Genomic DNA, 27,196 nt, shown 5'->3' with positions numbered 1-27,196 from the left:
GAAAGCCTCGAATTTGGCCACATTTGGCCCAAATTTCGACGTTTTGTATGGAAATTGAGCCAAAAACGGGGTTTTGTCGCCAAATCCGGTACTTGCCAGCCTCTCTGTTGATTGTCTTTGTCATTTTCGTGCTCAGCCTGACAGGATACAACAAAATATGGCCAAGGGATCCAAGAGGAGTCGGTGAAAGCCTCGAATTTGGCCACATTTGGCCCAAATTTCGACGTTTTGTATGGAAATTGAGCCAAAAACGGGGTTTTGTCGCCAAATCCGGTACTTGCCAGCCTCTCTGTTGATTGTCTTTGTCATTTTCGTGCTCAGCCTGATAGGTTACAACAGAAAATGTCCAAAGGCTCCAAGAAATCTCGGTGAAAGGCTCCAATTTGACGAAATAATCACAGAATTGACATTACAAGCAAATTCTAAGCATTTCTGTGCATTTGTCGCAAATTTCGGTACTTACCACTGAATTGCTTGATGCCCTTGGGCATTTTTTTGCTCAGCCTGACAGAATACAACAAAATATGGCCAAGGGATCCAAGAGGAGTCGGTGAAAGCCTCGAATTTGGCCACATTTGGCCCAAATTTCGACGTTATGTATGGAAATTGAGCCAAAAACGGGGTTTTGTCGCCAAATCCGGTACTTGCCAGCCTCTCTGTTGATTGTCTTTGTCATTTTCGTGCTCAGCCTGACAGGATACAACAAAATATGGCCAAGGGATCCAAGAGGAGTCGGTGAAAGCCTCGAATTTGGCCACATTTGGCCCAAATTTCGACGTTTTGTATGGAAATTGAGCCAAAAACGGGGTTTTGTCGCCAAATCCGGTACTTGCCAGCCTCTCTGTTGATTGTCTTTGTCATTTTCGTGCTCAGCCTGATAGGTTACAACAGAAAATGTCCAAAGGCTCCAAGAAATCTCGGTGAAAGGCTCCAATTTGACGAAATAATCACAGAATTGACATTACAAGCAAATTCTAAGCATTTCTGTGCATTTGTCGCAAATTTCGGTACTTACCACTGAATTGCTTGATGCCCTTGGGCATTTTTTTGCTCAGCCTGACAGAATACAACAAAATATGGCCAAGGGATCCAAGAGGAGTCGGTGAAAGCCTCGAATTTGGCCACATTTGGCCCAAATTTCGACGTTTTGTATGGAAATTGAGCCAAAAACGGGGTTTTGTCGCCAAATCCGGTACTTGCCAGCCTCTCTGTTGATTGTCTTTGTCATTTTCGTGCTCAGCCTGACAGGATACAACAAAATATGGCCAAGGGATCCAAGAGGAGTCGGTGAAAGCCTCGAATTTGGCCACATTTGGCCCAAATTTCGACGTTTTGTATGGAAATTGAGCCAAAAACGGGGTTTTGTCGCCAAATCCGGTACTTGCCAGCCTCTCTGTTGATTGTCTTTGTCATTTTCGTGCTCAGCCTGATAGGTTACAACAGAAAATGTCCAAAGGCTCCAAGAAATCTCGGTGAAAGGCTCCAATTTGACGAAATAATCACAGAATTGACATTACAAGCAAATTCTAAGCATTTCTGTGCATTTGTCGCAAATTTCGGTACTTACCACTGAATTGCTTGATGCCCTTGGGCATTTTTTTGCTCAGCCTGACAGAATACAACAAAATATGGCCAAGGGATCCAAGAGGAGTCGGTGAAAGCCTCGAATTTGGCCACATTTGGCCCAAATTTCGACGTTTTGTATGGAAATTGAGCCAAAAACGGGGTTTTGTCGCCAAATCCGGTACTTGCCAGCCTCTCTGTTGATTGTCTTTGTCATTTTCGTGCTCAGCCTGACAGGATACAACAAAATATGGCCAAGGGATCCAAGAGGAGTCGGTGAAAGCCTCGAATTTGGCCACATTTGGCCCAAATTTCGACGTTTTGTATGGAAATTGAGCCAAAAACGGGGTTTTGTCGCCAAATCCGGTACTTGCCAGCCTCTCTGTTGATTGTCTTTGTCATTTTCGTGCTCAGCCTGATAGGTTACAACAGAAAATGTCCAAAGGCTCCAAGAAATCTCGGTGAAAGGCTCCAATTTGACGAAATAATCACAGAATTGACATTACAAGCAAATTCTAAGCATTTCTGTGCATTTGTCGCAAATTTCGGTACTTACCACTGAATTGCTTGATGCCCTTGGGCATTTTTTTGCTCAGCCTGACAGAATACAACAAAATATGGCCAAGGGATCCAAGAGGAGTCGGTGAAAGCCTCGAATTTGGCCACATTTGGCCCAAATTTCGACGTTTTGTATGGAAATTGAGCCAAAAACGGGGTTTTGTCGCCAAATCCGGTACTTGCCAGCCTCTCTGTTGATTGTCTTTGTCATTTTCGTGCTCAGCCTGACAGGATACAACAAAATATGGCCAAGGGATCCAAGAGGAGTCGGTGAAAGCCTCGAATTTGGCCACATTTGGCCCAAATTTCGACGTTTTGTATGGAAATTGAGCCAAAAACGGGGTTTTGTCGCCAAATCCGGTACTTGCCAGCCTCTCTGTTGATTGTCTTTGTCATTTTCGTGCTCAGCCTGATAGGTTACAACAGAAAATGTCCAAAGGCTCCAAGAAATCTCGGTGAAAGGCTCCAATTTGACGAAATAATCACAGAATTGACATTACAAGCAAATTCTAAGCATTTCTGTGCATTTGTCGCAAATTTCGGTACTTACCACTGAATTGCTTGATGCCCTTGGGCATTTTTTTGCTCAGCCTGACAGAATACAACAAAATATGGCCAAGGGATCCAAGAGGAGTCGGTGAAAGCCTCGAATTTGGCCACATTTGGCCCAAATTTCGACGTTTTGTATGGAAATTGAGCCAAAAACGGGGTTTTGTCGCCAAATCCGGTACTTGCCAGCCTCTCTGTTGATTGTCTTTGTCATTTTCGTGCTCAGCCTGACAGGATACAACAAAATATGGCCAAGGGATCCAAGAGGAGTCGGTGAAAGCCTCGAATTTGGCCACATTTGGCCCAAATTTCGACGTTTTGTATGGAAATTGAGCCAAAAACGGGGTTTTGTCGCCAAATCCGGTACTTGCCAGCCTCTCTGTTGATTGTCTTTGTCATTTTCGTGCTCAGCCTGATAGGTTACAACAGAAAATGTCCAAAGGCTCCAAGAAATCTCGGTGAAAGGCTCCAATTTGACGAAATAATCACAGAATTGACATTACAAGCAAATTCTAAGCATTTCTGTGCATTTGTCGCAAATTTCGGTACTTACCACTGAATTGCTTGATGCCCTTGGGCATTTTTTTGCTCAGCCTGACAGAATACAACAAAATATGGCCAAGGGATCCAAGAGGAGTCGGTGAAAGCCTCGAATTTGGCCACATTTGGCCCAAATTTCGACGTTTTGTATGGAAATTGAGCCAAAAACGGGGTTTTGTCGCCAAATCCGGTACTTGCCAGCCTCTCTGTTGATTGTCTTTGTCATTTTCGTGCTCAGCCTGACAGGATACAACAAAATATGGCCAAGGGATCCAAGAGGAGTCGGTGAAAGCCTCGAATTTGGCCACATTTGGCCCAAATTTCGACGTTTTGTATGGAAATTGAGCCAAAAACGGGGTTTTGTCGCCAAATCCGGTACTTGCCAGCCTCTCTGTTGATTGTCTTTGTCATTTTCGTGCTCAGCCTGATAGGTTACAACAGAAAATGTCCAAAGGCTCCAAGAAATCTCGGTGAAAGGCTCCAATTTGACGAAATAATCACAGAATTGACATTACAAGCAAATTCTAAGCATTTCTGTGCATTTGTCGCAAATTTCGGTACTTACCACTGAATTGCTTGATGCCCTTGGGCATTTTTTTGCTCAGCCTGACAGAATACAACAAAATATGGCCAAGGGATCCAAGAGGAGTCGGTGAAAGCCTCGAATTTGGCCACATTTGGCCCAAATTTCGACGTTTTGTATGGAAATTGAGCCAAAAACGGGGTTTTGTCGCCAAATCCGGTACTTGCCAGCCTCTCTGTTGATTGTCTTTGTCATTTTCGTGCTCAGCCTGACAGGATACAACAAAATATGGCCAAGGGATCCAAGAGGAGTCGGTGAAAGCCTCGAATTTGGCCACATTTGGCCCAAATTTCGACGTTTTGTATGGAAATTGAGCCAAAAACGGGGTTTTGTCGCCAAATCCGGTACTTGCCAGCCTCTCTGTTGATTGTCTTTGTCATTTTCGTGCTCAGCCTGATAGGTTACAACAGAAAATGTCCAAAGGCTCCAAGAAATCTCGGTGAAAGGCTCCAATTTGACGAAATAATCACAGAATTGACATTACAAGCAAATTCTAAGCATTTCTGTGCATTTGTCGCAAATTTCGGTACTTACCACTGAATTGCTTGATGCCCTTGGGCATTTTTTTGCTCAGCCTGACAGAATACAACAAAATATGGCCAAGGGATCCAAGAGGAGTCGGTGAAAGCCTCGAATTTGGCCACATTTGGCCCAAATTTCGACGTTTTGTATGGAAATTGAGCCAAAAACGGGGTTTTGTCGCCAAATCCGGTACTTGCCAGCCTCTCTGTTGATTGTCTTTGTCATTTTCGTGCTCAGCCTGACAGGATACAACAAAATATGGCCAAGGGATCCAAGAGGAGTCGGTGAAAGCCTCGAATTTGGCCACATTTGGCCCAAATTTCGACGTTTTGTATGGAAATTGAGCCAAAAACGGGGTTTTGTCGCCAAATCCGGTACTTGCCAGCCTCTCTGTTGATTGTCTTTGTCATTTTCGTGCTCAGCCTGATAGGTTACAACAGAAAATGTCCAAAGGCTCCAAGAAATCTCGGTGAAAGGCTCCAATTTGACGAAATAATCACAGAATTGACATTACAAGCAAATTCTAAGCATTTCTGTGCATTTGTCGCAAATTTCGGTACTTACCACTGAATTGCTTGATGCCCTTGGGCATTTTTTTGCTCAGCCTGACAGAATACAACAAAATATGGCCAAGGGATCCAAGAGGAGTCGGTGAAAGCCTCGAATTTGGCCACATTTGGCCCAAATTTCGACGTTTTGTATGGAAATTGAGCCAAAAACGGGGTTTTGTCGCCAAATCCGGTACTTGCCAGCCTCTCTGTTGATTGTCTTTGTCATTTTCGTGCTCAGCCTGATAGGTTACAACAGAAAATGTCCAAAGGCTCCAAGAAATCTCGGTGAAAGGCTCCAATTTGACGAAATAATCACAGAATTGACATTACAAGCAAATTCTAAGCATTTCTGTGCATTTGTCGCAAATTTCGGTACTTACCACTGAATTGCTTGATGCCCTTGGGCATTTTTTTGCTCAGCCTGACAGAATACAACAAAATATGGCCAAGGGATCCAAGAGGAGTCGGTGAAAGCCTCGAATTTGGCCACATTTGGCCCAAATTTCGACGTTTTGTATGGAAATTGAGCCAAAAACGGGGTTTTGTCGCCAAATCCGGTACTTGCCAGCCTCTCTGTTGATTGTCTTTGTCATTTTCGTGCTCAGCCTGACAGGATACAACAAAATATGGCCAAGGGATCCAAGAGGAGTCGGTGAAAGCCTCGAATTTGGCCACATTTGGCCCAAATTTCGACGTTTTGTATGGAAATTGAGCCAAAAACGGGGTTTTGTCGCCAAATCCGGTACTTGCCAGCCTCTCTGTTGATTGTCTTTGTCATTTTCGTGCTCAGCCTGATAGGTTACAACAGAAAATGTCCAAAGGCTCCAAGAAATCTCGGTGAAAGGCTCCAATTTGACGAAATAATCACAGAATTGACATTACAAGCAAATTCTAAGCATTTCTGTGCATTTGTCGCAAATTTCGGTACTTACCACTGAATTGCTTGATGCCCTTGGGCATTTTTTTGCTCAGCCTGACAGAATACAACAAAATATGGCCAAGGGATCCAAGAGGAGTCGGTGAAAGCCTCGAATTTGGCCACATTTGGCCCAAATTTCGACGTTTTGTATGGAAATTGAGCCAAAAACGGGGTTTTGTCGCCAAATCCGGTACTTGCCAGCCTCTCTGTTGATTGTCTTTGTCATTTTCGTGCTCAGCCTGATAGGTTACAACAGAAAATGTCCAAAGGCTCCAAGAAATCTCGGTGAAAGGCTCCAATTTGACGAAATAATCACAGAATTGACATTACAAGCAAATTCTAAGCATTTCTGTGCATTTGTCGCAAATTTCGGTACTTACCACTGAATTGCTTGATGCCCTTGGGCATTTTTTTGCTCAGCCTGACAGAATACAACAAAATATGGCCAAGGGATCCAAGAGGAGTCGGTGAAAGCCTCGAATTTGGCCACATTTGGCCCAAATTTCGACGTTTTGTATGGAAATTGAGCCAAAACCGGGGTTTTGTCGCCAAATCCGGTACTTGCCAGCCTCTCTGTTGATTGTCTTTGTCATTTTCGTGCTCAGCCTGACAGGATACAACAAAATATGGCCAAGGGATCCAAGAGGAGTCGGTGAAAGCCTCGAATTTGGCCACATTTGGCCCAAATTTCGACGTTTTGTATGGAAATTGAGCCAAAAACGGGGTTTTGTCGCCAAATCCGGTACTTGCCAGCCTCTCTGTTGATTGTCTTTGTCATTTTCGTGCTCAGCCTGATAGGTTACAACAGAAAATGTCCAAAGGCTCCAAGAAATCTCGGTGAAAGGCTCCAATTTGACGAAATAATCACAGAATTGACATTACAAGCAAATTCTAAGCATTTCTGTGCATTTGTCGCAAATTTCGGTACTTACCACTGAATTGCTTGATGCCCTTGGGCATTTTTTTGCTCAGCCTGACAGAATACAACAAAATATGGCCAAGGGATCCAAGAGGAGTCGGTGAAAGCCTCGAATTTGGCCACATTTGGCCCAAATTTCGACGTTTTGTATGGAAATTGAGCCAAAAACGGGGTTTTGTCGCCAAATCCGGTACTTGCCAGCCTCTCTGTTGATTGTCTTTGTCATTTTCGTGCTCAGCCTGACAGGATACAACAAAATATGGCCAAGGGATCCAAGAGGAGTCGGTGAAAGCCTCGAATTTGGCCACATTTGGCCCAAATTTCGACGTTTTGTATGGAAATTGAGCCAAAAACGGGGTTTTGTCGCCAAATCCGGTACTTGCCAGCCTCTCTGTTGATTGTCTTTGTCATTTTCGTGCTCAGCCTGATAGGTTACAACAGAAAATGTCCAAAGGCTCCAAGAAATCTCGGTGAAAGGCTCCAATTTGACGAAATAATCACAGAATTGACATTACAAGCAAATTCTAAGCATTTCTGTGCATTTGTCGCAAATTTCGGTACTTACCACTGAATTGCTTGATGCCCTTGGGCATTTTTTTGCTCAGCCTGACAGAATACAACAAAATATGGCCAAGGGATCCAAGAGGAGTCGGTGAAAGCCTCGAATTTGGCCACATTTGGCCCAAATTTCGACGTTTTGTATGGAAATTGAGCCAAAAACGGGGTTTTGTCGCCAAATCCGGTACTTGCCAGCCTCTCTGTTGATTGTCTTTGTCATTTTCGTGCTCAGCCTGACAGGATACAACAAAATATGGCCAAGGGATCCAAGAGGAGTCGGTGAAAGCCTCGAATTTGGCCACATTTGGCCCAAATTTCGACGTTTTGTATGGAAATTGAGCCAAAAACGGGGTTTTGTCGCCAAATCCGGTACTTGCCAGCCTCTCTGTTGATTGTCTTTGTCATTTTCGTGCTCAGCCTGATAGGTTACAACAGAAAATGTCCAAAGGCTCCAAGAAATCTCGGTGAAAGGCTCCAATTTGACGAAATAATCACAGAATTGACATTACAAGCAAATTCTAAGCATTTCTGTGCATTTGTCGCAAATTTCGGTACTTACCACTGAATTGCTTGATGCCCTTGGGCATTTTTTTGCTCAGCCTGACAGAATACAACAAAATATGGCCAAGGGATCCAAGAGGAGTCGGTGAAAGCCTCGAATTTGGCCACATTTGGCCCAAATTTCGACGTTTTGTATGGAAATTGAGCCAAAAACGGGGTTTTGTCGCCAAATCCGGTACTTGCCAGCCTCTCTGTTGATTGTCTTTGTCATTTTCGTGCTCAGCCTGACAGGATACAACAAAATATGGCCAAGGGATCCAAGAGGAGTCGGTGAAAGCCTCGAATTTGGCCACATTTGGCCCAAATTTCGACGTTTTGTATGGAAATTGAGCCAAAAACGGGGTTTTGTCGCCAAATCCGGTACTTGCCAGCCTCTCTGTTGATTGTCTTTGTCATTTTCGTGCTCAGCCTGACAGGATACAACAAAATATGGCCAAGGGATCCAAGAGGAGTCGGTGAAAGCCTCGAATTTGGCCACATTTGGCCCAAATTTCGACGTTTTGTATGGAAATTGAGCCAAAAACGGGGTTTTGTCGCCAAATCCGGTACTTGCCAGCCTCTCTGTTGATTGTCTTTGTCATTTTCGTGCTCAGCCTGATAGGTTACAACAGAAAATGTCCAAAGGCTCCAAGAAATCTCGGTGAAAGGCTCCAATTTGACGAAATAATCACAGAATTGACATTACAAGCAAATTCTAAGCATTTCTGTGCATTTGTCGCAAATTTCGGTACTTACCACTGAATTGCTTGATGCCCTTGGGCATTTTTTTGCTCAGCCTGACAGAATACAACAAAATATGGCCAAGGGATCCAAGAGGAGTCGGTGAAAGCCTCGAATTTGGCCACATTTGGCCCAAATTTCGACGTTTTGTATGGAAATTGAGCCAAAAACGGGGTTTTGTCGCCAGATCCGGTACTTGCCAGCCTCTCTGTTGATTGTCTTTGTCATTTTCGTGCTCAGCCTGACAGGATACAACAAAATATGGCCAAGGGATCCAAGAGGAGTCGGTGAAAGCCTCGAATTTGGCCACATTTGGCCCAAATTTCGACGTTTTGTATGGAAATTGAGCCAAAAACGGGGTTTTGTCGCCAAATCCGGTACTTGCCAGCCTCTCTGTTGATTGTCTTTGTCATTTTCGTGCTCAGCCTGATAGGTTACAACAGAAAATGTCCAAAGGCTCCAAGAAATCTCGGTGAAAGGCTCCAATTTGACGAAATAATCACAGAATTGACATTACAAGCAAATTCTAAGCATTTCTGTGCATTTGTCGCAAATTTCGGTACTTACCACTGAATTGCTTGATCCCTGCCGGCACAAGCGCATTTTAGACTTCTTATAGAGGTCTCCATTTGGTCTCCGTGAAGACTGGTTTTTAATTTGCGTTTTGTATACGTTTTTAAGATATCTTGTTTTTGGCTCTGAGAATGATATGAGCTTAATTGCTTTAAATGATGCTATACTTGGGCTTGGTTTTTTTTCTTTATTTACAAGTTCATTTATTTTGTATATCTTTTCTGTTTTATCTTCTCATTAGTTTTATATTTTTTTAACCTACGATATTTTTCGTTTGCATAAGCATTAGGTAGGTTTAGCAAACAACTCTTTATGTAATAATGAAATGGATATCATTGCTGTTGATTTTGTATTATAAATAGAGAATAATTAGTTGGAACCAAAGAATACAACTTAATCACAGCGCAAAAGATCTTAGGGGCGATTGAAAGTGAAATTAATCTTGTATATTCACTCGTGAGAATGTTTTTGATTTAGCGTCTATAAATTTGAAGTAAACTTAGCCTTTGGGATCTTTTATATAGCAAAGAGGAAAGGAGGGGCAGGGGGAGGGGAGGGAGAGGAAGGGGATAAGGATGAGCAGTAGTAATTTTTTTTATATGAGATAAACAAAAATATTAACCTAAATTAATGAACAACATAAATAAAACTCACTGAAATATTTTTTAATTCAAAGCATCGTATGTTTACAAAATTATAATTTCACCTGTTAGTTATATTACCTATAATTATCATTTCACCTGCTTTACAGTCTGAAACACATAATTGTTATTTTCTTATAATGATGAGAAAATGTTACTAAACCAAACAAATAATTCCATTTAAATTTTATTTCAAAATAAGAAAAAAAATCAGAAAACAACAACACAACGAAATGAAACTTTTTTTAAACTATAAAATATATTTACAACTAGACCAAACAAAAACAAAAAGAAACAAACAAAACAAAGCAAAAACAACTATATTTAAAGATAATCAATAATTACAACATTGAATAATAAAAAAGCATTCTAAAACACAAACAATTTTAAAAGTTTAACAAAAGCAATAACCATAAAAGTAATAATCAATTACAAAAATGGTAAGTGATTATTTTTACAATTACAAAAATAATTTACAAACTTACAGTTACAAAAATGATAAGATAAAAAGGATAAAGAAAATTGATATTATAACCATGTTAATTTAAAAGTATAACAAAGATAATAAACAACAACAATAATTAAAAATATATCAAAGTGAAATAGAAACCTTAACTAAGAACAACAGCAACAAAAGCCCTGTAACAACAAAAAAAAAGCATAGTAACTGTATATTTGAAGATGGAAAAAAAAAAAAAAAAAAAAATCTAATGATAAATGAAATTTTAAATACTGAAACAGATGATGAAAATAATACAGAAGAACAAGTAAAAATATCAAAAACAGAAAACTTAAAACTTGATAAAAATATTAGAAATAGTAAGTAACAAATAACAAAAATAAAAAGAACTTTAAGATATAACAATAATGAAGATACTAAGAAAATGTCAGAATCTTGTGGATCTCGGCCTTATATCTCTTGATGATGAAAAATATGCCAAATAAGCACATAACTATGTCTGATGTTTAAATTTGATCTCCAATTATTTTTTGTCCAATAACCAAAATATGTTGCAAAATTACCTTTTTTTTTTTTATTGTCCATTTTCAAGGAACATAAAAGTCAAGTATCTTATCAAACTTTGACCAGGTTTCAACAGTTATCATTAGATTGATTGTTAAAATAGAAACATTACGCTTAACTCCATTATGAAATGTCTCAAAGTGAAGATTTTCATACACTCATCATATTATGTATTTCTAATGCCACTTAAAGATATTATGTTAGTTCTTTGAGTTGGACCAGCAGTTGGAATCTGAGATAAGGGTACTCCCAGCCAAGGAAATGGAGCTTTTTTTGGTCGATTTTTTCCTCCACATACTGTAACTGTTTCAAATTTTGGAGGCCAGTGTAACTCACAGATAACAGTGCTACTGTTAACAACTGAATTAGAGATTGGAATGGCTTTTATCCGTTTTTCACGCTCAACATTGTAATTTAAAATATGATGCACTGATACACTTTACTAGCTTCACTCGATACATCTATTTTGTTCATTTTGATCATTATTGTGACAGGCATACACACAACAGTTTTTTTGGCACGATATAAAAACTTCATCTGAAATTAAAAATATATGTATATCACTTGCTTTAAACGAATTCTAAAACTCCACGCTAAAACTATCCAAGTTCGTTTGCATTACATCATGCAACAGCAATTCACAACATGTCATAAACAACATTGCATTTTCTCTTTTAAAACAAATCTAAACAAATAATTGTCTACAACCGTAAAAAAATAGGCCTGCACAAAAAATTCCAGTTGCACGACGAATAGGCCTGTAGTAAGAGGGGTGAGGGGGAGCGAGAGGGGTAAAGAAAGAGAGAGAGAGATAGTAAAATTTTTGCAAGATAAAACCCCCTCCCCTTTGGTCACGTGAATGTCGAAAATTGCTAGGTTTGTGCGGATCCAGCGTCTATAGAATGAAATTGGTACATTCACGTGGGCCGTTTCCTGGTGTGTTATTGGTTAAGGCAAACAATGAGCTTGGAAGTTCGCCTCTGCCACAAATGTCTATCCTCCCACAAGAGGTTTGTCCTAATGAGCCAATTATGGGAAATACACCTACGTTAATAGGTTTTGAAAATAGACATAAAAAGGGCTTCTGTGATACAAGTTTCAAAATCTGCAAATGCCAGGAGTAAACTGAGTAAGTTTTTGTTTTGATTTTTCGAGTTGTTTGGCTGTTTTACAGAGTTACTTTAGCTAGCTTGAATAACCGGGGGACAATAATTTTCTTTGACGTGCTAGTTTTACTTTGCAAAATTTTATTTTTTTACGTTTTATCGATTTTCTCACGGTGTTTGTGTTTGTTTTATGAAGGCGATTTGGAAATGTTGTGTTACTATTTAATAAGATAGAATTTTTAAAGTTGATAAATAAGAATGCTTCCTGCAGATCTTGAGCTTTTGCCTTCTCCCTCCCCGGTTTCTTATATAGTTGTTGTTTTTTTTTAGTCTTGAATGAAAAAAAGTTTCAAAATCTGCAAGTATCAGGAGGAAACTGTGTAATTTTTTTGTTTTGCTTTTTTGAGTAAGTTTTTGTTTGGCTGTTTTACAGAGTTGCTTTAGCTAGCTTGAATGACCGGGGGACAAAATTGTTATTAGACATGCTGGCATCTCTTTGCAAAATTTATGTTATTTACGGTTTATCAATTTTCTCATGATGTTCGTGTTTATTTTATGAAAATGATTCGGTAATGTTGTGTTGCGTATTTAATGAAAGAGAGTTTTTAAATATAACGAATAAGAATGCCTTCTGCAGGTCTAGAGCTTTTACCATCTCTTCCTCCCCGGCTTTTTTGTAAGTTTAAAGTTTGCCTTGCGGACGCAATGTATACAAGATTTTGATACAAGTCTGTTTGTTTGTTGTTGTTTTTTTACTTTTACTATCATCGTTATGTTTATAGCGCTGAAATGAACGAAAGAGCAAGAGTATACAGTAAAAAGTATAGGAGAATCCAGTCCGAGATTACCAAGATGCTAACTTCGACTGAACCTTCTAGTGGTGATGTTGCAGTACCAGACAAACATGATCTTCACGTTGATGACGTTTTAGCTTGCAGCGAAATTGTTAGCGATGTTAGCAGTGCTGATCGATCGAAGACATCACCTCTAAACATCGAATTAGCTAGGTGGGCAGTTAAGCACAATGTATCTCGTGAGTCCTTCAATGATCTGCTTTCAGTTCTCAATAGACATGGTTATGAGCATTTACAAAAGGATGCTAGAACGTTGTTAAAGACTCCCAGACGAATCTGTACTCAAGAAATCTGCGGTGGCTCCTATACTTACTTTGGAATTCAGGAAGGTTTGATTCAACGTTTAAAAGAAATGGATGTGATTGATGTTACTGAGATTAAGTTAAATGTCAGCATAGACGGTTTGCCTTTGTTTAAATCATCGCTTGTACAAATGTGGCCTGTTTTGGGCATGTTTCACTCTAATGTTTTCATTGTTGCACTATACTGTGGGAAATCTAAGCCCCATCCTGTAGATGATTTTTTGAAGGACTTTGTTCTAGAAGTCAAGCACCTCTGTGTAGCTGGTATAACCTTCAACAAAACAAACTTAAAGTTTGGTCTTGGTGTTTTTATCTGTGATGCTCCAGCTAGAGCATTTTTGAAACAAGTTGTTGGACACACCTCAAAGCACGCTTGTGAGCGTTGTGAGATTGTTGGTGAGTATGTTGCTCATCGCGTGGTGTTCAAGCCCCAAAGTTCATATCTGTTAAGGTCTAATGCTTGTTTTGATCAGCTGTTGTATTTAAATGGTCATCAAGTTGGTGTATCCCCTCTCTCAAGTTTAGGTGCATCTTTGATCAATGACTTTGTTTTAGATTACATGCATTTAGTTTGTCTAGGAGCAACAAAAAGAATTTTGACTTTTTTAGTTCAGGGTCCAAGAGTATGCAGGCTGTCAAACTTTTTAATAAGCGATGTTTCTAACAGACATCGTTATCTTTAAATGGCAAGTTACCTTCTGACTTTGCTCGCCAACCACGTTCATTGTCTGAGCTAGACAGATGGAAAGCCACAGAATTCAGGCAGTTTTTACTTTATACTGGTCCTCTGGTGTTGAAAGCTGTGCTTCAAAGCGACATGTATCAACATTTTCTTTTGCTGCATGTTTCTATTTCTATTTTGTTGAGTTCTAATAGTGAGTTCAGGCGTCATTACTTATCTTATGCTAGGGACTTGCTTAACTGTTTTGTAGAAAACGCTGCAACTTTTTATGGTGAAACCTTTGTGGTTTATAACATTCACAGTTTGGTTCATCTCTCAGACGATGTTGAAAATCAAGACTGTTCACTCAATGAAATGTCCGCTTTCCCTTTTGAAAATTTTCTGCAAACATTGAAGAAACAAGTTCGAAACTGCAACAACCCAATATCACAAGTTGCAAAGCGTCAGTTTGAATTGCAAAATGTCAGAACTGTATTTAAAACTTCAAAGCGTACAAACCTGTCTGTAAGTTTTCGAGATTCATGTTTTCTACATCAGAACTATTTTTTTGTGATTGTTGAAAATCTTGCAGATGATAACTACTTGTGCAATCGTTTAAAGGTGAAATATACTAAAAGCTTTTATACCAGCCCAGTGGATTCTAAAGTCTTTGACATTGGTTTTGTTGAGAAGTTTGACGAAGTGGCATTTACATCCAAAAGGGTTCTGGTTCTCAAGACTGAACTTGTAAGAGTAAAGAAGGTTTCAGTATTGCCTTTCAATAATGGTTTTGTATATTTTCCTCTTTTGCATGAATCAGAGCAAAAATAATTTTTTTTTTGTGCATTAGTTGTTGTTGTTACTTTGTTTGTTTTTTATTTGTTTAGTTTTCTTTGTTTTTTATTAGTTTAGTTTTTTTTTTTTTTTATTTAGTTTTTAACTGCAGAATTAAAGTTTTTCAAAATCAATTTGCTTATTTTAGCACAATGCAACATCCTTAACCAATTTCAACTTGCTCAATTTTTATTCTTCTTCAATATGGGAATTTAAGAATTAGGTTACATTGAAATGTTTTTCATAACAACAGTTTATTGATCATTTTAGTATTTCAAAAATGTTTTAGAATAGATTTATAGTATTTCTGAATTACATTAACAGTTGCATTACTTGTGATCATAATAATCAATTTAATATTGTCCTTTGTTTGGAGCTGTTCTCATCTTAAAATTGTTTTCTTTAGATTGATTAACAATACTTAGTAAAAAGGTTTGACGAAAGATGGAACCAGTACCAATGAAAAAGTGGGCTTGTGCAGTATGGCAAGAGAAGAGCAAAACAGAAATAGGAGTAGTTTTAAGAAAATGGATTGATACAGAAAAAAAGGTTGTTTATTGGCCAAGTGGTGTAGATGTATTACGGGCTGAGAGATACAATCTTTCACCAAGTTCACACTGGAAGCAGTTTAGACTTATAAAAATGAAATGTGAGGATGGTAGGTCTTTTTTCATTTTTTCAAGTTGCTATTACTTTTATTGTATTTGTGTGAGTAAGATTTTAAATCAGCTATGTGTTTGTTATTTTTTTTTGTTTTTGTTTTTTTTTTAAAAAAGTAAATGTCTACTTTTGTTAAAGATGACATTGAAGTGTGTAAACTATCAGACTTGTCTGCTTCAGAAGATGAGCATGGTTTTGTTGTTGACAATACATTGACCTCAAATGAAACATCAGGTTAGAAACTGCACCCTTTGTTGGATTTTTTATAATAGGTTTACATCAAATGCATGTCATTTAATACAAATAAATGGTTTTTTTGTTTGTTTTTTTCAGACATTCCATTGATACCAGCTTCTGCTCCTCACAAAACCAAATTAACAGCATTTCCAACTCCACCATCTTCTTTTGTCCCTTCGTCCTCAAAAGTCAGTCAATCATCGCAAAGTTTCAGAGAAGCAACACGCTCTCGGTCTAGATCCCCTGTGACCAACAGGTAATTTAACTGAGTTTTATCACATTGAACTCTGCATGATTAAACAATGCAGTGATGTGATATTTTATTTCATGTTAAGGACACCTCAACCTGTTGCATGCAGCTCCTCCCAAGGTTTTCCTCTTGAAACTGCACGTAAGGAAAATTGTTTTGACTAAAGCGGTTTATTTTAAATATGATTGAGCTTGAGAGTTGCAATAAAGAATTGTTTGGAACATGTTCTGTTCAGGTGACTTCTACTCAATATTTTTCAATTTATTCTAACAGAGTTTCAAAAAGCTGTTCTTAACAATTTGGGAGAGATTGCAGTATTCATGAATGAGCTACGCGAAAGGAGAGCTGTCCATAATGACACCAAACAAATCTCAGCTCTTTTGAGCATAGAAGAGTTTGAGACAGTAGAAGAGCAACTGAAGGATGAAAACTACAGAAAAAATTTGGTAATTTCACCACTGTTGTTTTTTTAACAATTATTGGACAGAAAATCTACTTTTTTTTTAAAGATAGTTCCTAATTTGCAGTTGGTCTTTGTATACAGGTAGAACAGCTCTCTCAAATTGGGGGTGTAGATGTCAAAGATGCAACTTCAAAAATCATTGACAGAATGTTTTCTGTGAAACTGCAATGTAAAATGAACATGAAAGGGAGTGGCGGAAAGTTAGCATTAGAAAAGTCTGGGTTATGGAGAGTTGTAATTGGTAAATATGCTTTTGTGTGTGTGTGTGTGTGTGTGTGTGTGTGTGTGTGTGTGTGTGTGTGTGTGTGTGTGTGTGTGTTTGTGAGAAACATCTAGAAAATTAGCTAATGCAGTATTTTGTGGGTAAATTCTTTACAGAAGTTAAGAGGAACTGAAACTAGTTTAGATATTTTGCTTTCTTTAATTGTTTATCTAATTTACTTAAAGATGCTGTGAAAATAACATTTCCTGCTATGAAAGAGTCCAGTATGAGAGAACGTGTAATGGTTAAGCTAAAGAATGCGCCAGGTCGAAAAGATGGTACAAAAAACCAATAAAAGGTTTACTCCGATCAACGGTCTGATGTTGGGAGAATTGTAATTGGTAATTATACTTTTATTTAAGACTAAGAAACAACTGAAATGGTAGCTAATGCCATGCATAGTTTGTAATGTTTTTACCAAAGAAATAATGAACTGAATTAGTTGTTCTTTTAAAATTGCTTTTAATTTTGTTTTTTTTATTATTGGATTTTTTTTTAATTGTTTATCATTTTTACTGTTTATTTTTAAACTCTTTTTTGTATTTATAATTGAAATGCTGCCTGCACAAACTGCATTAGTCACACTATTTTCATTTTGAGATGTAACCATTTTAAGATTACTTGTAATAAACTAAAATAAGTTCACTGCTTTGTTTATTTTTTAAACTTTCTTGTCAAGAAATTCACAAGTCTGTTTTGTTTTTCTAAAGATAGTAAAAAAGATATAAAAAGAGAAAATAACTTCAATTTTATTGTTTAAATATATAAAATAAATGGTTGATGAATTTAATAACTATAAAATCCATCATGCATTTTTTAATATGCAGAATTTCGTTGCAAGAACCAATAGTATTGATTGTTTATTTTCAAAAATAAATTATTAAACAAATATGTTTTTTCAAATATTCTTCGGTTCAAAAAAAAGAAAGGATAAGCACCAAAATATCATTTCTATATTTTAAGTATTAAAACTTTCAAAATGTTGAATTAAAAAGAAAAAAGAAAATATCTCACAGTTTATTTTTAAAGAACAAAACAAGGATAACTTTGCATGGATTCTTTTTGTTACAAGATTTCATTATATTAACCCATTCATATGGTTTGCTTATTTCTCCAATTTTTTCTTCTTTTTTCAATTCTTGCAAAGCATCAGTTAATAAGTGTTATGAAATAGGGTAATTAATTATTATTCTTTGAAAAGCTCCATTGTACAAAGGTTAACCAAACAATACAAAAGATATATTTTGTTTTGACTGTAGCACTTCTAGGCAAACAGAGTTATCTTCTCGTTTCTATCATTCTTGTTTTCTTTAATATAATCATCTAAAAATGTTATTACTTCATTGGGTCCTTTATCTGCAGCATTTTCTACATTACAATAGAAGGTTGTTTTTAAAGAGAAACAAGGTTAATGATACCAAAATTGTGTACCCATGTGTCTTTTGTAATATACTCCACTAACATTAGTTGCTTACTTGTAGTTAGTTACTTTTTGATAATTCGTACATAATACAAGACTGCTGTTACTTTTTGATAATTCGTACATAATACAAGACTTGTTTGTCCAACTCATATTTTTTTGTTTCATCATAGAAAACCTGTGCTTTTCAGATATGCATATCATGTTGGAGTGTGAAGTTTTTTGCTAGAAGTATACCTCCTTTCAAAAGTTAGCTTTAAAAAGAGTAATCTAAATATAAATTTGATAAAGTTATCATTAATTTATAACAAATTTGCTATTAACTTATACATTAAAAAGAATTTAAAATGCAACTTTATTACAACTTAGAGACTAAATTTAAAAAGCTAGACTAGACTAAACTGAAACATTATTAATTAATGATTTCTTTGAGGTAACTTAAAATATTACTTTAGTTTTATAATCATTACATGTAAACATACATTCAATATTTTTTTAATTGAAAATATGTCCTTAAAAATAGATGAACAAACTGAATTCCTAAATTGAAATTTTATTATATATCTATGAACTATTATATTTTACTTATTTACTTAAGTTAAAGTCATTTGTAATGTATCTATAAGTAAATTAAACAGTAAATAGTATTTCTATGCTAAAATGTTAATCTTTTTTATTTTACATATTTATTTTATTAAACATATTTCAAGTAAGGGATGAAATAGTTTGTAATTTAATAAAATAAACAATAATACCATGAAATATCATATAGTTATAATGACTGCTAATGGTAGTTACAACTTCAACAAAACAAATGTATAGGCATTACAAACACTAAAGATTAATAATGAAAGATTAATCAATAGCATGCTACAATTATCACAAGTGTTGATCCTTTGTTTAAACTTATTAATACAGTAGTATTGTTCCTTTTACCAATTAAGAGTTTCCATTATAATAACTGTTAATCATTATAATTGTAGAACAGATTTTCTTCACATTTTTTTTTTATCTTTTTATTTGTATTTCTGCACCAGTTTTCTTCAACTCTTTTTCTTCTTTTGGATGCCATGATAGCTTGTTTGTATTCGGCAAAAATATTAGATCTATTTGTCACTTGTAAAATCCCTTATTGAAATTGATTCTATTTTTTATGCAGCTCAGATATTTTTTTTGTTCAAAATAGCTGGTACACATGAAAGTTTATTAGTTCATTATTGAAGTGACATAGTTATCTCTGTTTTTTGTTTTTTGTTTTTGTTTTTTTAATGGACTTAAGGAGTTTTTGCTGGCAGCACTTCATTTGCTATTGTTTATTGTTTTAATTGTTTATTGCTTTTGTTGCAATTTTATTTTCTTGTGTAGTTGTTGTTGTTATTTATTATCTGTACTCTCAAAGAAGTTAAGTTTTGTTTATAATTGTTATTGTTTGGTATTTTTATCACATTTTAAAATTAACTAGTTTATATTTTTAAGTTCTTTTTCTTACTTATTATTGCTATTGCTTGTTAACTTCATTTTTTATTGCTTTTGATATAATTTTAAAATCTTTGTATTAATGTTTTTGTTTTTAATCATTATTGTTAAGTTTTAAAGTTTTTTTTAACTACTTCTTTATTAATTATTGTTGTTGTTCTTTTTATTATATTTCTATGTTTTTTTAATATTTATTGCTTATTGTATTTACTCTTTAATAACTCTTATTGAATTTAAAAATAAATTTTGACTACTTTATATTGCTAATATTTGAGATTTTTTTTTTATTGTAAAAACCTTTCTTGCTGTTTATTATTGTCATTGTTTATCATTTTTATGATGCTTTTTTGTGATAATTATTATTGTTTATTACTTTTATCACATTTTAAAGCTCTTGCTATTATTTATAGTTGCTGTTGTTTGTTAGTTTAATTATATTTGTATAGTTTTGATTTATATTTATAAGCTACACTTGATTGTTCCGTTATTTTGTTAATACATAGAGCTGCTGCAATTTTTTTATTTTTGTAGCAACAAAGCGCTGTTTTCAACTCCTCATTCAAATCAACAATCCCTTTCATCCAGATTATCCTCTCTCCTCCTCCCCTGCCTCCTTGCCAAAAATGAGGCCAGAATGATACATTTATTTTTCTCCTATGGAGCAAGATCCACAACATTCTGACACTTTTTTATTATCTTAATTATTGTTTTATCTTAAAGTTTTTTTGTTTTTTTGTTTTCTATCTTTTATTACTTATCACTTCTCATTGCTAATGTTTTTATCAAGCTTAAATTTTTTTTTTTTAGTTGTTCTTCTATATTATTTTCATCATCTGTTTAAGTTTTTAAAGTGTCATTTTTTTAAAATTTCTGTTCCTTTATTCACATAGGCAAGTGCTATGCTTTTTTTTTTTTTTTTTTTTTTTCAATCACCTAGATGCTAGTCTCAACTCCTAAATCAAATCAATAATCCCTCTCATCCAGATTAATCCCTCTCCTCCATCTCTGCCTTCATGTAAGGCTGGAAAGATACATTTATTTTCATTCTATGGACACGAGATCCACAACATTCTTACATTTTTTTGTTATCATTATTATTGTTTTAACTTTTTTTTTTTACCATTTATCTTTTATTATTGTTAATAATTTCATCAAGCTTTAAATTTTTCTCTATAATTTTTAGTTTTTCTTCTGTATTATTTTCATAATCTGTTTCAGTTTTTAAAACTTCATTTATTTATTTATTTTCTTTTATGTTTTTTTTTTTTTTTCAGGCAGGGTTTTTATTGTAGTTGTTGTTGTTGTTATTGCTGTGGTTGTTGTTGTTGTTGTTGTTGTTATGATTGTTGGTGTTGTGGTTGTTGTTGTTGCTGTTGCTGTTGTTGTTGATGAGGTTAGTTAAGATTTCTATTATATTTTGCAACAACTTTAACTATTGTTGCTGTTTATTATCTTTGTTACACTTTTAAGTTAATGTTGTTATAATAAAAAATTCCTTTTATCCCTTATCATTTTTGTAATTGATTATTACTTTTATTGTTTATTGCTTTTGTTAAACTTTTTAAATTCTTTGTATTAGTGTTGTTGTTGTTGGGTGTTTTTATTGTGTTTAAAAATGCTTTTTATTATTCAATCTTGTAACTATTAACTATCTTTAAATATAGTTGTTTAGTTTTTTTTTTATTATAGGTTTGAATTGTTCTTACTTACTAAAAATGTTTACGTATTTTTGCAGATGCTGTAAAAGTTTCCGTTATTAAAAGAGTCGTTATTGCACGTTCGAGCATTAGTTAAGCTAAAGAATTTATCAATCCAAAAAGATGTTATGAACTGTATTTGAACGCATTACTTTGAGGAGTTTAATACGAATGTGGTTCGAACAAGTAGAAACTCCTAAAATTTTAACAATTCGTACTTATATTTTTCAGCCACTGTATTTGTAGGATAGAAGTAATATTTCTTGTTAATGTTTTAAATAAGTATGCTTGATATTTGTGCTTTTGCATTTCCATTTAAAAGTTTTATTTAAGAAACTCTATAATCTAACTGATATAAGAACAAATAAAGTTCCGTGTTAGTCCTATTTTTCTACTAATAATGAATAGTTAAAATAACACATTTCTCTTTGAATTTTAGTATGTATTACGGTTGTAAACTATTTGCATTTGAAAAATAAATATGTATGACATGAATAAATATGCGTTTTACTATTATTTTCCAAATAGATGATAACATTCACAAAGAATGTATTTTATGAAATATTCCTATGCATTAACTATTATTAACTTGATATTATTGAAGGACATTTAATTATAAAATTTATTATAAAATTCCTTTCCGTAATATTGAGTTAATAATAGTTATGAAAAGAGATCATAAAGAAAAAGGTTACAGGCAAGCTAAGAAAAAGAGCTCTAAAAGACGCAATATCAAGACCTCTTTAAGAAAGCTTTACGTAAGCGTCTTATCGTCTCACGTTTTAGACGTCTACGGAGACGATTTCAAAACCAAAAATATGCCTATTAAAAACATCTATTAAACGTCTTTGTGCCGGCTGGGATGCCCTTGGGCATTTTTTTGCTCAGCCTGACAGAATACAACAAAATATGGCCAAGGGATCCAAGAGGAGTCGGTGAAAGCCTCGAATTTGGCCACATTTGGCCCAAATTTCGACGTTTTGTATGGAAATTGAGCCAAAAACGGGGTTTTGTCGCCAAATCCGGTACTTGCCAGCCTCTCTGTTGATTGTCTTTGTCATTTTCGTGCTCAGCCTGACAGGATACAACAAAATATGGCCAAGGGATCCAAGAGGAGTCGGTGAAAGCCTCGAATTTGGCCACATTTGGCCCAAATTTCGACGTTTTGTATGGAAATTGAGCCAAAAACGGGGTTTTGTCGCCAAATCCGGTACTTGCCAGCCTCTCTGTTGATTGTCTTTGTCATTTTCGTGCTCAGCCTGATAGGTTACAACAGAAAATGTCCAAAGGCTCCAAGAAATCTCGGTGAAAGGCTCCAATTTGACGAAATAATCACAGAATTGACATTACAAGCAAATTCTAAGCATTTCTGTGCATTTGTCGCAAATTTCGGTACTTACCACTGAATTGCTTGATGCCCTTGGGCATTTTTTTGCTCAGCCTGACAGAATACAACAAAATATGGCCAAGGGATCCAAGAGGAGTCGGTGAAAGCCTCGAATTTGGCCACATTTGGCCCAAATTTCGACGTTTTGTATGGAAATTGAGCCAAAAACGGGGTTTTGTCGCCAAATCCGGTACTTGCCAGCCTCTCTGTTGATTGTCTTTGTCATTTTCGTGCTCAGCCTGACAGGATACAACAAAATATGGCCAAGGGATCCAAGAGGAGTCGGTGAAAGCCTCGAATTTGGCCACATTTGGCCCAAATTTCGACGTTTTGTATGGAAATTGAGCCAAAAACGGGGTTTTGTCGCCAAATCCGGTACTTGCCAGCCTCTCTGTTGATTGTCTTTGTCATTTTCGTGCTCAGCCTGATAGGTTACAACAGAAAATGTCCAAAGGCTCCAAGAAATCTCGGTGAAAGGCTCCAATTTGACGAAATAATCACAGAATTGACATTACAAGCAAATTCTAAGCATTTCTGTGCATTTGTCGCAAATTTCGGTACTTACCACTGAATTGCTTGATGCCCTTGGGCATTTTTTTGCTCAGCCTGACAGAATACAACAAAATATGGCCAAGGGATCCAAGAGGAGTCGGTGAAAGCCTCGAATTTGGCCACATTTGGCCCAAATTTCGACGTTTTGTATGGAAATTGAGCCAAAAACGGGGTTTTGTCGCCAAATCCGGTACTTGCCAGCCTCTCTGTTGATTGTCTTTGTCATTTTCGTGCTCAGCCTGACAGGATACAACAAAATATGGCCAAGGGATCCAAGAGGAGTCGGTGAAAGCCTCGAATTTGGCCACATTTGGCCCAAATTTCGACGTTTTGTATGGAAATTGAGCCAAAAACGGGGTTTTGTCGCCAAATCCGGTACTTGCCAGCCTCTCTGTTGATTGTCTTTGTCATTTTCGTGCTCAGCCTGATAGGTTACAACAGAAAATGTCCAAAGGCTCCAAGAAATCTCGGTGAAAGGCTCCAATTTGACGAAATAATCACAGAATTGACATTACAAGCAAATTCTAAGCATTTCTGTGCATTTGTCGCAAATTTCGGTACTTACCACTGAATTGCTTGATGCCCTTGGGCATTTTTTTGCTCAGCCTGACAGAATACAACAAAATATGGCCAAGGGATCCAAGAGGAGTCGGTGAAAGCCTCGAATTTGGCCACATTTGGCCCAAATTTCGACGTTTTGTATGGAAATTGAGCCAAAAACGGGGTTTTGTCGCCAAATCCGGTACTTGCCAGCCTCTCTGTTGATTGTCTTTGTCATTTTCGTGCTCAGCCTGACAGGATACAACAAAATATGGCCAAGGGATCCAAGAGGAGTCGGTGAAAGCCTCGAATTTGGCCACATTTGGCCCAAATTTCGACGTTTTGTATGGAAATTGAGCCAAAAACGGGGTTTTGTCGCCAAATCCGGTACTTGCCAGCCTCTCTGTTGATTGTCTTTGTCATTTTCGTGCTCAGCCTGATAGGTTACAACAGAAAATGTCCAAAGGCTCCAAGAAATCTCGGTGAAAGGCTCCAATTTGACGAAATAATCACAGAATTGACATTACAAGCAAATTCTAAGCATTTCTGTGCATTTGTCGCAAATTTCGGTACTTACCACTGAATTGCTTGATGCCCTTGGGCATTTTTTTGCTCAGCCTGACAGAATACAACAAAATATGGCCAAGGGATCCAAGAGGAGTCGGTGAAAGCCTCGAATTTGGCCACATTTGGCCCAAATTTCGACGTTTTGTATGGAAATTGAGCCAAAAACGGGGTTTTGTCGCCAAATCCGGTACTTGCCAGCCTCTCTGTTGATTGTCTTTGTCATTTTCGTGCTCAGCCTGACAGGATACAACAAAATATGGCCAAGGGATCCAAGAGGAGTCGGTGAAAGCCTCGAATTTGGCCACATTTGGCCCAAATTTCGACGTTTTGTATGGAAATTGAGCCAAAAACGGGGTTTTGTCGCCAAATCCGGTACTTGCCAGCCTCTCTGTTGATTGTCTTTGTCATTTTCGTGCTCAGCCTGATAGGTTACAACAGAAAATGTCCAAAGGCTCCAAGAAATCTCGGTGAAAGGCTCCAATTTGACGAAATAATCACAGAATTGACATTACAAGCAAATTCTAAGCATTTCTGTGCATTTGTCGCAAATTTCGGTACTTACCACTGAATTGCTTGATGCCCTTGGGCATTTTTTTGCTCAGCCTGACAGAATACAACAAAATATGGCCAAGGGATCCAAGAGGAGTCGGTGAAAGCCTCGAATTTGGCCACATTTGGCCCAAATTTCGACGTTTTGTATGGAAATTGAGCCAAAAACGGGGTTTTGTCGCCAAATCCGGTACTTGCCAGCCTCTCTGTTGATTGTCTTTGTCATTTTCGTGCTCAGCCTGACAGGATACAACAAAATATGGCCAAGGGATCCAAGAGGAGTCGGTGAAAGCCTCGAATTTGGCCACATTTGGCCCAAATTTCGACGTTTTGTATGGAAATTGAGCCAAAAACGGGGTTTTGTCGCCAAATCCGGTACTTGCCAGCCTCTCTGTTGATTGTCTTTGTCATTTTCGTGCTCAGCCTGATAGGTTACAACAGAAAATGTCCAAAGGCTCCAAGAAATCTCGGTGAAAGGCTCCAATTTGACGAAATAATCACAGAATTGACATTACAAGCAAATTCTAAGCATTTCTGTGCATTTGTCGCAAATTTCGGTACTTACCACTGAATTGCTTGATGCCCTTGGGCATTTTTTTGCTCAGCCTGACAGAATACAACAAAATATGGCCAAGGGATCCAAGAGGAGTCGGTGAAAGCCTCGAATTTGGCCACATTTGGCCCAAATTTCGACGTTTTGTATGGAAATTGAGCCAAAAACGGGGTTTTGTCGCCAAATCCGGTACTTGCCAGCCTCTCTGTTGATTGTCTTTGTCATTTTCGTGCTCAGCCTGATAGGTTACAACAGAAAATGTCCAAAGGCTCCAAGAAATCTCGGTGAAAGGCTCCAATTTGACGAAATAATCACAGAATTGACATTACAAGCAAATTCTAAGCATTTCTGTGCATTTGTCGCAAATTTCGGTACTTACCACTGAATTGCTTGATGCCCTTGGGCATTTTTTTGCTCAGCCTGACAGAATACAACAAAATATGGCCAAGGGATCCAAGAGGAGTCGGTGAAAGCCTCGAATTTGGCCACATTTGGCCCAAATTTCGACGTTTTGTATGGAAATTGAGCCAAAAACGGGGTTTTGTCGCCAAATCCGGTACTTGCCAGCCTCTCTGTTGATTGTCTTTGTCATTTTCGTGCTCAGCCTGACAGGATACAACAAAATATGGCCAAGGGATCCAAGAGGAGTCGGTGAAAGCCTCGAATTTGGCCACATTTGGCCCAAATTTCGACGTTTTGTATGGAAATTGAGCCAAAAACGGGGTTTTGTCGCCAAATCCGGTACTTGCCAGCCTCTCTGTTGATTGTCTTTGTCATTTTCGTGCTCAGCCTGATAGGTTACAACAGAAAATGTCCAAAGGCTCCAAGAAATCTCGGTGAAAGGCTCCAATTTGACGAAATAATCACAGAATTGACATTACAAGCAAATTCTAAGCATTTCTGTGCATTTGTCGCAAATTTCGGTACTTACCACTGAATTGCTTGATGCCCTTGGGCATTTTTTTGCTCAGCCTGACAGAATACAACAAAATATGGCCAAGGGATCCAAGAGGAGTCGGTGAAAGCCTCGAATTTGGCCACATTTGGCCCAAATTTCGACGTTTTGTATGGAAATTGAGCCAAAAACGGGGTTTTGTCGCCAAATCCGGTACTTGCCAGCCTCTCTGTTGATTGTCTTTGTCATTTTCGTGCTCAGCCTGACAGGATACAACAAAATATGGCCAAGGGATCCAAGAGGAGTCGGTGAAAGCCTCGAATTTGGCCACATTTGGCCCAAATTTCGACGTTTTGTATGGAAATTGAGCCAAAAACGGGGTTTTGTCGCCAAATCCGGTACTTGCCAGCCTCTCTGTTGATTGTCTTTGTCATTTTCGTGCTCAGCCTGATAGGTTACAACAGAAAATGTCCAAAGGCTCCAAGAAATCTCGGTGAAAGGCTCCAATTTGACGAAATAATCACAGAATTGACATTACAAGCAAATTCTAAGCATTTCTGTGCATTTGTCGCAAATTTCGGTACTTACCACTGAATTGCTTGATGCCCTTGGGCATTTTTTTGCTCAGCCTGACAGAATACAACAAAATATGGCCAAGGGATCCAAGAGGAGTCGGTGAAAGCCTCGAATTTGGCCACATTTGGCCCAAATTTCGACGTTTTGTATGGAAATTGAGCCAAAAACGGGGTTTTGTCGCCAAATCCGGTACTTGCCAGCCTCTCTGTTGATTGTCTTTGTCATTTTCGTGCTCAGCCTGACAGGATACAACAAAATATGGCCAAGGGATCCAAGAGGAGTCGGTGAAAGCCTCGAATTTGGCCACATTTGGCCCAAATTTCGACGTTTTGTATGGAAATTGAGCCAAAAACGGGGTTTTGTCGCCAAATCCGGTACTTGCCAGCCTCTCTGTTGATTGTCTTTGTCATTTTCGTGCTCAGCCTGATAGGTTACAACAGAAAATGTCCAAAGGCTCCAAGAAATCTCGGTGAAAGGCTCCAATTTGACGAAATAATCACAGAATTGACATTACAAGCAAATTCTAAGCATTTCTGTGCATTTGTCGCAAATTTCGGTACTTACCACTGAATTG

General features: G+C 37.1%; 2 protein-coding genes across 3 annotated transcripts; both read left to right on the top strand.

The window, feature by feature from the left end:
- Window positions 1-12,217: 12,217 nt before the first annotated feature.
- LOC149886981 (uncharacterized) lies at window positions 12,218-14,971 on the top strand. Its single transcript, XM_090091775.1, has 4 exons — window positions 12,218-12,293; window positions 12,670-14,451; window positions 14,687-14,761; window positions 14,945-14,971. Exon 2 carries the CDS (start codon window positions 12,677-12,679, stop codon window positions 13,724-13,726), a length of 1,050 nt encoding a protein of 349 aa, XP_089947901.1. The 5' UTR covers window positions 12,218-12,293; window positions 12,670-12,676; the 3' UTR covers window positions 13,727-14,451; window positions 14,687-14,761; window positions 14,945-14,971.
- LOC149886980 (uncharacterized) lies at window positions 14,960-21,373 on the top strand. 2 transcript variants are annotated; one of them, XR_016453758.1, is made up of 9 exons: window positions 14,960-15,196; window positions 15,337-15,432; window positions 15,532-15,691; window positions 15,771-15,826; window positions 15,959-16,131; window positions 16,230-16,389; window positions 16,596-16,751; window positions 20,581-20,699; window positions 21,042-21,373. XR_016453758.1 is itself a non-coding variant. In XM_090091776.1 (8 exons), the coding sequence occupies exons 1-7, from the start codon at window positions 14,983-14,985 to the stop codon at window positions 16,703-16,705; spliced, it is 969 nt and encodes a 322-aa protein (XP_089947902.1). In that variant the 5' UTR covers window positions 14,960-14,982; the 3' UTR covers window positions 16,706-16,751; window positions 21,042-21,369. The 2 variants fall into 2 exon arrangements, 1 of the variants encoding a protein (XP_089947902.1); XM_090091776.1 differs by lacking the exon at window positions 20,581-20,699 and having other exon boundaries at window positions 21,042-21,369.
- Window positions 21,374-27,196: the final 5,823 nt, after the last annotated feature.

This window comes from Hydra viridissima, unplaced genomic scaffold, assembly GCF_058129835.1.
Source record: "Hydra viridissima isolate aposymbiotic clone 2 unplaced genomic scaffold, HvirCarnegie_v1 scaffold_6, whole genome shotgun sequence".
NCBI classification, from domain to species: Eukaryota; Metazoa; Cnidaria; class Hydrozoa; order Anthoathecata; family Hydridae; genus Hydra; species Hydra viridissima.
Note: the sequence above shows the minus strand (reverse complement) of the source record. Positions and strands in the feature narration are given on the sequence as shown.

What these genes read in the sequence shown, in the direction of transcription:
- LOC149886981 (XM_090091775.1), top strand. Translation starts at nt 12,677, where the DNA reads ATGAACGAAAGAGCAAGAGTATACAGTAAAAAGTATAGGAGAATCCAG.
- LOC149886980 (XM_090091776.1), top strand. Translation starts at nt 14,983, where the DNA reads ATGGAACCAGTACCAATGAAAAAGTGGGCTTGTGCAGTATGGCAAGAG. An exon ending in GACCTCAAATGAAACATCAG is followed by an intron (nt 15,433 to 15,531) that starts GTTAGAAACTGC and finishes TGTTTTTTTCAG; the next exon opens with ACATTCCATTGATACCAGCT. An exon ending in AAAACTACAGAAAAAATTTG is followed by an intron (nt 16,132 to 16,229) that starts GTAATTTCACCA and finishes CTTTGTATACAG; the next exon opens with GTAGAACAGCTCTCTCAAAT.